Source organism: Schistocerca americana, chromosome 4, assembly GCF_021461395.2.
Source record: "Schistocerca americana isolate TAMUIC-IGC-003095 chromosome 4, iqSchAmer2.1, whole genome shotgun sequence".
Classification (NCBI taxonomy): Eukaryota; Metazoa; Arthropoda; class Insecta; order Orthoptera; family Acrididae; genus Schistocerca; species Schistocerca americana.
In genome coordinates, this window is record NC_060122.1 from 784,109,482 (window position 1) to 784,123,156 (window position 13,675).

The window sequence follows — 13,675 nt, forward strand, 5'->3', positions numbered from 1 at the left end:
TCTACAGTGAGTTGTCAAGGGGTGAAGGATTTGGAGAACGTGCTGGCCAGAGCAGCAGTCCAACAGCCTTTGTATCAAAGTGTGTCACAACAGCACGGGCAATGAGTAGTCGCTGCTATCCAGATTACTGGCTATGTGAAACAGGTGATACAGCCATGTACCAATGGCACCCCGTAACTTCACATCAGGTGCTCGTTCCATATGACAATGAAAAATACAGTACGATATCTCACATTCTCCTTCTTGCTGACACACATGTATACACCCATTATGATACTGAATGCAAAATGAGGACACACATGAAAAGATGACGTGCTGTCAATAATTGATTCAGAGTCATTTTCGGGTGCACCACTGTCAGCATGCATGCCTCTGCAGTCGTATCGAGAGAAGTTGTGAGATCGGTCAAAGAACATACATCCTGTGGTGTTTCAGACATCATAACACTGACTGTGCAGATTTTTTACATGAGATGGATGTAGATTCCTGTATAGTCAAGAGAACAATATGTCTCTCCTTGCAGGTGCTAAACATTTGGTGCCATTGAGATCCTGATCCATATTGAGTATGGCACTTGTGAACCCACTGATTCCACATCTGCTTGAAAGTTGTGGGGTTCCAACCAACACCTACAACAATATCACAGAATTATAAACTGCAGTCTCAATAGGCTACGACCATGCCACTGTCAAATTACGACATGTGCCGATAGGTTATGTGAGGTATAATGTGAGCTTCTCACAGACAACTGACTTTAAAACTTTTTGGGCCACTAACCACTTACTACACTGCTGCACAGGTTGCAGACATTGCTCGACAGTCTTTGGCTCATTCGCCTTTGGCGGGTAGCTGCAGGTAGTACAGACTGACAGCTGGCCCCTTTGCGTGTGTTCTGCATGTGCACTAACCACATGGCTGATCCTGCCTGCATATGCTCTGCCACTGTAGAATTGTCACATTGGTTCCCGGCTGGCTGGCAGACTGCTTGCGTGCCAGCATATTGGCTGCCCTCACACACCTATACTAGTGGCTATCCTACTGCCAGCCAATGGGCATGTGAGCTGCAACAGCCTAAATTAGGCTCTGTAAAGAATGAAACTAACCAGAAAAGAGAGAAATTTTTATTTTTGTCATGGGAAGAATAAGACTAGGTAAGATAAACACTATTCCAGGTTTTTGCAATTGCTTGAATTATGAGTGAACATAATTGACAGTTGCCAACCATTTCAGGTGCTTTCTCCTACAAATGTCTCAGTATTGTAGAGCACCTGGTAGGGGCTGTAGCATGGGCTACATATGTCACACGGATAAATTGCCCTGACGAGTGCTGTGCAGCCCCATTCTATGGCTCCACCAAAGTGTACTGGCAGCAAATCAAATATCTTGTTGACTGAGATAATAAGCTGACCACAAACCATTTTTATCAGCAGTCAGCCACATTTTTTCATATTATCTTAGACCTTATCAGTTATTATATTTTAATAAATTACTTAATGCTGATAAAGACCTAACAGTTTGTGAATATGCAAGTCAGTGAGATAAATAACATGAGATTTATTAATAATTTCAACTTTTCCCTGAAGCATTTTCAATGTTTTTAAATTAGCATCCTTAAAAAAAGAACAGTGTGAGCATTCATGACTGAGTCATTGATGGTCCTTGGAGGATTACCACCATATGAACATTCATCTGGTATCACTGGTAGCTGTCATATTGGTTCATTTTCACCCTACATTTCATCACACCAGTCCATCATTGACTTAACTACCACCCTAATATTTCTCAGGAATTCTGTAGAGTGAGTATTGTATATTCACATGCAGAGTATGAACCTGCTTGTACCTCTTTAGTATCCATTTCCCCTTGTCTCCCCATTTTTCTTAGATTTGCCTGCTCATCCACAATGCATAAATCCAAATCATATTGTTACAGGTTCACATTTCAATTTGTTACAGGTTCACATTTCAACATCTTCCCCAACTTTAAATTTCTGAAACAGTCATTTCTCATGTGTAAATCTCAATCTTGGAAGAAAAGACTTCACTTCATTTTTAAATAACTTATTTAATTTTAAACAATGGAAAATCCCGGATGGAATAATAACAATACTATGAAAAGGATAGACAGCTACTCACCATATAGTGGAGTATTTGAATCACAGACAGACACAACAAAAAGACTGCTAAACAAGTGAACTTACGGCCACAAGGTCTGCTTCTAAAGCAAACAAAACACACACACACACACACACACACACACACACACACACACATTCACAGAAGCACATCTCACACACATTACCACTGTTTCTGGCTGCTGAGCCATATAGTGAGCAACCGCACATGATGGGAGAAACAATCCGGGTAGTGGGGGTAAGGAGGAGGCTGGGCCAGAGAGGGAGATGCATGGTAGGGTAGGAGTACCCACTCTTGCTTGTGGGAGCATATAGGGACATGCTGTGGACAGGGTAGGGCATCTTGGCACAATCGTGAGCTTAGATGGGGGAGGGTCGGCAAAGGGAATGGAAAACGAGAAAAGTAAAAAGACTGTGGGTGCACTGGTGGAATAGAAGGCTGTGTAGTGCTCGAGTGGGAGCAGGAGAGGGGATAGGTGCCAAATGGCACAGAGATATTCTTCAGGTGGAAGTGGCACATGTAAACACTTACATAATTTCCTCAATGTAAACAAATATTATTAAAATGAAATGAATTGAAAAAAAATTACACATCAGACAAACACAAGGAGAAAAAAATGGAGATGGGAGCAATAGAAACAGCACTGTTCAGGTCATAGCAACAAATAATACAAGTAAAGCAAGAAAGTCTTTCCTGAATACTGCATTTAATTATCTCTATCTTTAATTTACTCTTAAGAGCCACACATAAATTATTTGTGCAAATGTACATATTTCACTTTACATCACCACTTTGAAGGGGTGCAACATTTAGTTTGAGTAATCAGGTGAATGTTTTATTGTACTCACTGATTCAGAAATGGTGGAAAAAGGAGAAATAATACATAAACATACATACAATTTTGTAAATTTACTGTGTATTTTTTATACATGGCATATTCATCAGTGTGATGAGCAACATTGTTCTATTATACACTCTTTCTCTACTGTGTTGTATGAAAAATATGAATGATAATCAATATGTGTCAATATACACTTAGTTCATTTAATCTTATAATGAAATATAAATGTTTTTGAGGTAGAGAAGATTACACTGAATAGCACATCTGTGGTTTCAGTCATTGTAAAAAATTTTGAGGAGCTTCTGTGTTTTGTGCTAGAAAAAAAAAAAAAGACATACAGGTGTGAATGGAGAGCACAAATTAAATCACAACTATTGTGAGTGGTGCTCAGAGTTAGATATCTTCAGAGGAGGCTGAGAAGGATCCTTATTGCTTCCACAATGACGTAACTCCCTCTGATAAATCCTGTAAAAGTAATAAACAATTTATGAAGTTCAAATTGTGTGTGCCAAATCAGTATATGCTTTTTCAAATGGAACTCAGACATATATTCTGGCAGTTATTTTACTATTTATTAAAATCGGCATTATTCTAATGATATCACAGCAAGAATGATAAAAGAATTAATAACATAAAATCCATACAAAAAAGAATAGTTCAAAATGAGACTACTCAATGGGCAGCAATGAACTGATAGATTCAGCCCACAGCTTTTGTCAATGTTTATTAACCTGTTGCTACCTAACAAACAGAAAAACAGATGCCTCTCCCTGTACTGAATTCTAGAATAGTCACAATGGTTTATACAATATGAAACAGCTAACAAAAATATGAGATAACATACAGGCTACTTCTCAACACCGATTATTCTAATGTTATTCCAGTATCTTGCTACATTCAAATTCATTTATTGTCCTATGCAATGCTGATAATGGAGTGAATTTCTCAGATGCAGAGGTTTTGTTCCATTTTAGTCAAAGTCCTCTGACTTCCTTCAGTTGAACATGAAACTAGGTACATTAAGATAGGTAGATCAAGCTGACTGCCTTCTGTTTACCTCAGCAGTAAGAGATAGATTTGTTTATAAAAAATCTTGACAAATTTTCATGTTTGTTCAGAGGGATTGAAAAACACTAAAATCTACTGTTATCTCTTACATAAAGTATCCACATTGGTGTAAGTGAATTCTGTGTAAAATTGGTTTGAAGTTCAGTAGGATATAGGCAAATTTACTGCAACTCTAGAAACAAGTAAAAAAAGTCTGTTGATTGTAACTGAATAACAATCTCCCACCTAATGTAAAGCAAGACAGTGGGGTCCTTCACCAGTTCAAAAGAACATTAAAAACATACTTCATTAGTCGCTCTTTGCGCTGGTTATTGTCTGAATATCTAGAGTAAATGATGTAAAAGCTTTTTTAGCTATGTGGCATGTAGCAGTTTTCATCATAAAACTGCATAACAAGTAATAATATATTGCAAACAGTATCAGTGTAACATATACTGGTAAATATTTTCACTGAAAATATCATTGTAATCTTATGAATACTGAATTATGCCACAAACAGCATATAAAATGCAGCTGTCTGGTGTAACTGGGAAGGCAGCAACTTGTTTCAAAGTTGCAGCTTTTTTTCCTAACCGATTACATTTAACTGCCCTTTGCATAAAGAGAATTCAGCAGTCTACAGAATGTTTATTGTTAATACAATATTCCACAGTGACAATATCAATAAACTGGTCTCTAGTTGAGAGAAATGTGTTCACTGCTGGGGGTGTATGTTGACAAATAAATATGTACACATGAAGAATAAAGACGTGGAATGTTAATAAAGTTTGTTTTATTTAAGACCTTTGAGTGTTCTCACATAAAAATTCAGAGGCATTACTTTTCAGCACACCCTCATACTTCTTGAGAGGATCTATGGAACACAAGGAATGAATGAATGAATGAATGATAATATTGTTAGTTTTGAGAGGAGAGCATGAAGAGAGGCTACTGTCAGAAACAGTAAACACAATAAATTAAGAAAATAAAATAGGTATCAGAAAATGCAAAATAAAATTGGGAAAAAATTGAACAATTATATTAAAAACAGTTTCCCTGCCACTAAAGTCAAAGTAATGTATAAATAAACATGATTCCACCCAGAACAAAACTAGTTTTTGGTTCTCTGCTTTTCACACAAATGGCGTACATCATATCTTTGTTTTGACATAAGTAAAAAGAATTAATTTCCTCTCTACAAACACAATTATATTTGAAGAAAAATGTTTATATTTGTTGGGTGTAAGGTGTACTGGAAGATACAGTGTTAAAATCTGTTTCCCCTTTTTCATAAAATGAGCACCACATCTGTTTAGTCATTGCCTTGTATAGCAGTATCAGAAATACCCATTCAGAGTGCACTAGTTATCAACTCTGCATCCACTGGCCTGTTCTGCTTTGGCCCCATAGCTGCCTCGCCTGACCAGCCTCAGCTTAAGCAAAGCTTCCTAAGGTAGTTCTGCAGACAACCAAGAAGAGCCCACCAATCGGAAATTCTGACTTACTTGTCAGTTAACACCATCTACTGACCAGCTACACTACCATGTATGACACTTCAACGTGAAGCATTATCAATAAAGTGATTTCTGGGTATTAGCTTTTCTCTCTTTTCATATCAGTTTCACTTTTTGTTGTTTCTTGAAATTTCACAGCCTGGAATTTACAGCTTACAGAGATACCATCATTTCAGATTTCTGAATTGAAATCCTGACACTAAGAAAGCTATTTTCTTCATAAATTATAAAATGCTATTTTACCAATGTAGTTATAATAAATATTTCCTGCAGGGCTTCAGTCAATGATGTTTTATTCATTCATTCCTTCCTTTATTTTTGCAGGCATTCACCCCTATTTATCAACAGTTACAGTTAGGATTACCTATGTCTGTGGCCTAGCATCTTCTAATTAAATCAAGTTCTTAACAAAGCCACTATTTACATCTATACTGTATTTACTGTCTGCAAACTGTATATGTTCTTTGATGAGCATTTGTTTTTGAGCACATATGTTATGCTACCTTTAATAAAATTAATGTTAATATTGAAGTATGCCTTTGTCATTGGCTATCTGAGATAATCACACTTCAGGGTCATTTGCATTACTGTTTTCCTCATTTTATTGTTATTCTATTATGTGTACTATAACACAGACACATTCTACATGTAGTTAATAGCAATAAAACCACAAATATTGATCCTGAACATCATTTAATGCTTCATGTATATATTGGGCCTTGCATCACTTCCACTACCAGTTAACTATTTAAATTATTTTATCCGTACTACAAGTCATAGTTGAATGTTATATGTATTGTACTGTATTTTATATCTCTTAAAACAACATCTGTTGTCATTATACACTCCTGGAAATGGAAAAAAGAACACATTGACACCGGTGTGTCAGACCCACCATACTTGCTCCGGACACTGCGAGAGGGCTGTACAAGCAATGATCACACGCACGGCACAGCGGACACACCAGGAACCGCGGTGTTGGCCGTCGAATGGCGCTAGCTGTGCAGCATTTGTGCACCGCCGCCGTCAGTGTCAGCCAGTTTGCCGTGGCATACGGAGCTCCATCGCAGTCTTTAACACTGGTAGCATGCCATGACAGCGTGGACGTGAACCGTATGTGCAGTTGACGGACTTTGAGCGAGGGCGTATAGTGGGCATGCGGGAGGCTGGGTGGACGTACCGCCGAATTGCTCAACACGTGGGGCGTGAGGTCTCCACAGTACATCGATGTTGTCGCCAGTGGTCGGCAGAAGGTGCACGTGCCCGTCGACCTGGGACCAGACCGCAGCGACGCACGGATGCACGCCAAGACCGTAGGATCCTACGCAGTGCCGTAGGGGACCGCACCGCCATTCCCAGCAAATTAGGGACACTGTTGCTCCTGGGGTATCGGCAAGGACCATTCGCAACCGTCTCCATGAAGCTGGGCTACGGTCCCGCACACCGTTAGGCCGTCTTCCGCTCACGCCCCAACATCGTGCAGCCCGCCTCCAGTGGTGTCGCGACAGGCGTGAATGGAAGGACGAATGGAGACGTGTCGTCTTCAACGATGAGAGTCGCTTCTGCCTTGGTGCCAATGATGGTCGTATGCGTGTTTGGCGCCGTGCAGGTGAGCGCCACAATCAGGACTGCATATGACCGAGGCACACAGGGCCAACACCCGGCATCATGGTGTGGGGAGCGATCTCCTACACTGGCCGTACACCACTGGTGATCGCCGAGGGGACACTGAATAGTGCACGGTACATCCAAACCGTCATCGAACCCATCGTTCTACCATTCCTAGACCGGCAAGGGAACTTGCTGTTCCAACAGGACAATGCACGTCCGCATGTATTCCGTGCCACCCAACGTGCTCTAGAAGGTGTAAGTCAACTACCCTGGCCAGCAAGATCTCCGGATCTGTCCCCCATTGTGCATGTTTGGGACTGGATGAAGCGTCGTCTCACGCGGTCTGCACGTCCAGCACGAACGCTGGTCCAACTGAGGCGCCAGGTGGAAATGGCATGGCAAGCCGTTCCACAGGACTACATCCAGCATCTCTACGATCGTCTCCATGGGAGAATAGCAGCCTGCATTGCTGCGAAAGGTGGATATACACTGTACTAGTGCCGACATTGTGCATGCTCTGTTGCCTGTGTCTATGTGCCTGTGGTTCTGTCAGTGTGATCATGTGATGTATCTGACCCCAGGAATGTGTCAATAAAGTTTCCCCTTCCTGGGACAATGAATTCACGGTGTTCTTATTTCAATTTCCAGGAGTGTACATAGAGATTGTTTCTCCTGCCTTTCGTATTACACAGTGAGGTCCAATGTAATTTCATCTAGCCCCTGGATAAACAACAGTTATTATTTTCGTAGTGAGGAATATAAAGAACAAATATCAGTAATGTTAATTCTCACTCTGTGTTGTTGTTAGTCGTCCATAATATTACACCATTTGTAGGTGTCTTCTACCTGCATATCTTCTGTTTTGTTACACAAAATTTTACTAATTTTATAGCTATAGCTATTGGCTATTTCAGTTATTTTTAAATTACTATTTTAGTATTTCCTTTCTTTTTTGATTTGTATTACATTATATATCACTTTATTATACTGTACTGCTATCTGGTGGCATTTTCATTCACATGTGATCACATGTACATAGTAACAGTCTTTCTGTTTGCTACTTTTATTAGGTAACCTTGACTATCACTGTGATTGGGCATTATGACTTTATATTATGTTAGATTCAAACTACTATGATGATATCTGTACAACATATTTCACATATGTATATGGCCACAGCCATAAGGCAAGGAGTTAGGAGCAGGGGTTGTGGAACTCCTTGTCTCATGGCTCATATCCATGTAATAGACCTTGATGCAAGACCTGTCCCATATATCCTCCCACCACCACCTACTCCAGTGCGGTCGCAAATATCACCTATCCCATCAAAGGAAGGTCTACCTGTGAAAGCAGTCACGTCATCCGCAAGCTAAGCTGCAACCACTGTGCTGCATTCTACATGGATGTGACAAACAACAAGCTATCTGTCCGCATGAATGGCCACTGACAAACTGTGGCCAAGAAACAACTGGACCATCCTGTTGCTGCTGAGCACACAGCCCAACATGATGTTCTTCATTTCAATGACTACTTCACAGCCTGTGCCATCTGGATCCTTCTCATCAACATCAGCTTTTCTGAATTGCACAGCTGAGGACTCTCTCTGCAATATATTCTACATTCCCAAAACCCTCTTGGCCTCACCTTTGCTAATCATTGTACTTACCCATCTTACCCACCTAGCCCATTCCCTGTTCCCATTCCAGCACTACATAGCCCTCTATTCCACCAATGCACCCTTGTTGGCTTAAAGCTTACTTTTTGACAGTCTTTTTTTTTTTTGTGCATTTCTGCGACTCAGCATCTCTGCTATATGGTGAGTAGTAACTGTCTTAATCAATCCTCTTCATAATTGTTGATATTCCAACCTGAACATTCCATTATTTAATTTCATTTGATATTATTTTGCACTTAATGTTTCCTTGAGGATGCTAACAAAGTGACAAAGTGTCTAACCTACTCTCTCGATTTAGATGGTGCCCTTTTGTATCTTTGTATGTACTCTGAACAGCTTTAGCATAATTATTCATATTAATGCTATTGTATTTCCAAAATACTTTTGACCTTTTTGTTACATTTTCCATATCTGAAGATGAGGATTTCAGTGGCTGAAACAAGTAATCACTGTTTTCTACATTGTGATCTTGGCTAAATACAAGTTTTAAGAAAATCTACAAAATTCAAGTGTACAGATCGCTGTCCCCACTCTGACCATGTCAGGTAATTACAATATCATATGTAAGCTACTCCTGCAATTCTTTCCTTTTACAATCTCTTCAACTGTAGTTTTTAGCCTTCTCTTCTTCACGGTACTTCCAAGACCGCAAAAGTCCTTCATGTCTACAGCACGTGGATGTGCTCCTTCCCATTTAGATAGTAGTCCAACTATTAGAGACAACAATCCTCTTCAATGCTCCCCAATCAGAAGAGCCAATCAGAAGAGCCTTATTGGGTGAGATAAGAAGGAAAAACTGATTGTTGAAGACTGCTCTCAGGTTTTCAAATTTCATCCTGTGAAGTCCCCAACACTCAGTCTTTCCTTCTCATCCCATCCGATAGGTCTCTCCTGATGCAGGATTCTGGGCAAGTTTCCTGATTTCCTAATCCTCACTAGCCCTTTTCCTTCACGCCTCTTCCTTCCCCTTCAACCCCTCTGTCAGAAGAAGGAGCCACTGGCTCCAAAAGCTTGCAAACTGTAATATCTTTTATATGTATAGAAAGTTGTGGTTGAAAATTATGAATTATTTAGGAATAAAGGAGATGAATCACAAAAAGGCAGAAGTGCTGTGTCGTCGACAGGCACACAAACAAAAGATATGTAACTTGGCTAAACAAAGGAGACAGTAATGAAGGGCAGATGATACGAGATTTGGGTGGATGGCAGCAGTCAACCAAGCACAACGTAGGGAGACTGGTGTGTGCATGCAAGTGAGTGTGTGTTTGTTTGTGTGTATGTTTTTCCTACAGCTAGAAAAAGTAAGTGCATTCCGAAAGCTAGTCAAGCTCTGTACCTTCTGTTTGTGTGCCTCTTGATGATTACAGCACATCTGCCTTTTGGTGAGCCATCTCTATTATTCCTAAATAATTCATACTTTTCATATGTGTGTTCTGCTGCCACTCAGTGAGTAAATTTTTTATCTATCCAATTACATTATATTTTCAAAAACTGATTATTTTTGTTGGTACTATGTGCATTTTAACTTCTACACTCCTGGAAATGGAAAAAAGAACACATTGACACCGGTGTGTCAGACCCACCATACTTGCTCCGGACACTGCGAGAGGGCTGTACAAGCAATGATCACACACACGGCACAGCGGACACACCAGGAACCGCGGTGTTGGCCGTCGAATGGCGCTAGCTGCGCAGCATTTGTGCACCACCGCCGTCAGTGTCAGCCAGTTTGCCGTGGCATACGGAGCTCCATCGCAGTCTTTAACACTGGTAGCATGCCGCGACAGCGTGGACGTGAACCGTATGTGCAGTTGACGGACTTTGAGCGAGAGCGTATAGTGGGCATGCGGGAGGCCGGGTGGACGCACCGCCGAATTGCTCAACACGTGGGGCGTGAGGTCTCCACAGTACATCGATGTTGTCGCCAGTGGTCGGCGGAAGGTGCACGTGCCCGTCGACCTGGGACCAGACCGCAGCGACGCACGGATGCACGCCAAGACCGTAGGATGCTACGCAGTGCCGTAGGGGACTGCACCGCCACTTCCCAGCAAATTAGGGACACTGTTGCTCCTGGGGTATCGGCAAGGACCATTCGCAACCGTCTCCATGAAGCTGGGCTACGGTCCCGCACACCGTTAGGCCGTCTTCCGCTCACGCCCCAACATCGTGCAGCCCGCCTCCAGTGGTGTCGCGACAGGCGTGAATGGAAGGACGAATGGAGACGTGTCGTCTTCAACGATGAGAGTCGCTTCTGCCTTGGTGCCAATGATGGTCGTATGCGTGTTTGGCGCCGTGCAGGTGAGCGCCACAATCAGGACTGCATATGACCGAGGCACACAGGGCCAACACCCGGCATCATGGTGTGGGGAGCGATCTCCTACACTGGCCGTACACCACTGGTGATCGCCGAGGGGACACTGAATAGTGCACGGTACATCCAAACCGTCATCGAACCCATCGTTCTACCATTCCTAGACCGGCAAGGGAACTTGCTGTTCCAACAGGACAATGCACGTCCGCATGTATTCCGTGCCACCCAACGTGCTCTAGAAGGTGTAAGTCAACTACCCTGGCCAGCAAGATCTCCGGATCTGTCCCCCATTGTGCATGTTTGGGACTGGATGAAGCGTCGTCTCACGCGGTCTGCACGTCCAGCACGAACGCTGGTCCAACTGAGGCGCCAGGTGGAAATGGCATGGCAAGCCGTTCCACAGGACTACATCCAGCATCTCTACGATCGTCTCCATGGGAGAATAGCAGCCTGCATTGCTGCGAAAGGTGGATATACACTGTACTAGTGCCGACATTGTGCATGCTCTGTTGCCTGTGTCTATGTGCCTGTGGTTCTGTCAGTGTGATCATGTGATGTATCTGACCCCAGGAATGTGTCAATAAAGTTTCCCCTTCCTGGGACAATGAATTCACGGTGTTCTTATTTCAATTTCCAGGAGTGTACATAGAGATTGTTTCTCCTGCCTTTCGTATTACACAGTGAGGTCCAATGTAATTTCATCTAGCCCCTGGATAAACAACAGTTATTATTTTCGTAGTGAGGAATATAAAGAACAAATATCAGTAATGTTAATTCTCACTCTGTGTTGTTGTTAGTCGTCCATAATATTACACCATTTGTAGGTGTCTTCTACCTGCATATCTTCTGTTTTGTTACACAAAATTTTACTAATTTTATAGCTATAGCTATTGGCTATTTCAGTTATTTTTAAATTACTATTTTAGTATTTCCTTTCTTTTTTGATTTGTATTACATTATATATCACTTTATTATACTGTACTGCTATCTGGTGGCATTTTCATTCACATGTGATCACATGTACATAGTAACAGTCTTTCTGTTTGCTACTTTTATTAGGTAACCTTGACTATCACTGTGATTGGGCATTATGACTTTATATTATGTTAGATTCAAACTACTATGATGATATCTGTACAACATATTTCACATATGTATATGGCCACAGCCATAAGGCAAGGAGTTAGGAGCAGGGGTTGTGGAACTCCTTGTCTCATGGCTCATATCCATGTAATAGACCTTGATGCAAGACCTGTCCCATATATCCTCCCACCACCACCTACTCCAGTGCGGTCGCAAATATCACCTATCCCATCAAAGGAAGGTCTACCTGTGAAAGCAGTCACGTCATCCGCAAGCTAAGCTGCAACCACTGTGCTGCATTCTACATGGATGTGACAAACAACAAGCTATCTGTCCGCATGAATGGCCACTGACAAACTGTGGCCAAGAAACAACTGGACCATCCTGTTGCTGCTGAGCACACAGCCCAACATGATGTTCTTCATTTCAATGACTACTTCACAGCCTGTGCCATCTGGATCCTTCTCATCAACATCAGCTTTTCTGAATTGCACAGCTGAGGACTCTCTCTGCAATATATTCTACATTCCCAAAACCCTCTTGGCCTCACCTTTGCTAATCATTGTACTTACCCATCTTACCCACCTAGCCCATTCCCTGTTCCCATTCCAGCACTACATAGCCCTCTATTCCACCAATGCACCCTTGTTGGCTTAAAGCTTACTTTTTGACAGTCTTTTTTTTTTTTGTGCATTTCTGCGACTCAGCATCTCTGCTATATGGTGAGTAGTAACTGTCTTAATCAATCCTCTTCATAATTGTTGATATTCCAACCTGAACATTCCATTATTTAATTTCATTTGATATTATTTTGCACTTAATGTTTCCTTGAGGATGCTAACAAAGTGACAAAGTGTCTAACCTACTCTCTCGATTTAGATGGTGCCCTTTTGTATCTTTGTATGTACTCTGAACAGCTTTAGCATAATTATTCATATTAATGCTATTGTATTTCCAAAATACTTTTGACCTTTTTGTTACATTTTCCATATCTGAAGATGAGGATTTCAGTGGCTGAAACAAGTAATCACTGTTTTCTACATTGTGATCTTGGCTAAATACAAGTTTTAAGAAAATCTACAAAATTCAAGTGTACAGATCGCTGTCCCCACTCTGACCATGTCAGGTAATTACAATATCATATGTAAGCTACTCCTGCAATTCTTTCCTTTTACAATCTCTTCAACTGTAGTTTTTAGCCTTCTCTTCTTCACGGTACTTCCAAGACCGCAAAAGTCCTTCATGTCTACAGCACGTGGATGTGCTCCTTCCCATTTAGATAGTAGTCCAACTATTAGAGACAACAATCCTCTTCAATGCTCCCCAATCAGAAGAGCCAATCAGAAGAGCCTTATTGGGTGAGATAAGAAGGAAAAACTGATTGTTGAAGACTGCTCTCAGGTTTTCAAATTTCATCCTGTGAAGTCCCCAACACTCAGTCTTTCCTTCTCATCCCAT

The 13,675-nt window shown here is 41.4% G+C and overlaps 1 protein-coding gene across 1 annotated transcript in view; it reads right to left on the reverse strand.

Moving 5' to 3' along the window:
• Positions 1–3,034: 3,034 nt before the first annotated feature.
• The window catches only part of LOC124612978 (protein phosphatase 1A), a 233,522-nt gene continuing 222,881 nt past the window's right edge, over positions 3,035–13,675 (reverse strand). Inside the window, exon 7 of the mRNA XM_047141510.1 lies at positions 3,035–3,441. Coding sequence (XP_046997466.1) covers positions 3,403–3,441 — 39 coding nt within the window. The 3' untranslated portion in view covers positions 3,035–3,402. The remainder of the gene's footprint in view (positions 3,442–13,675) is intronic.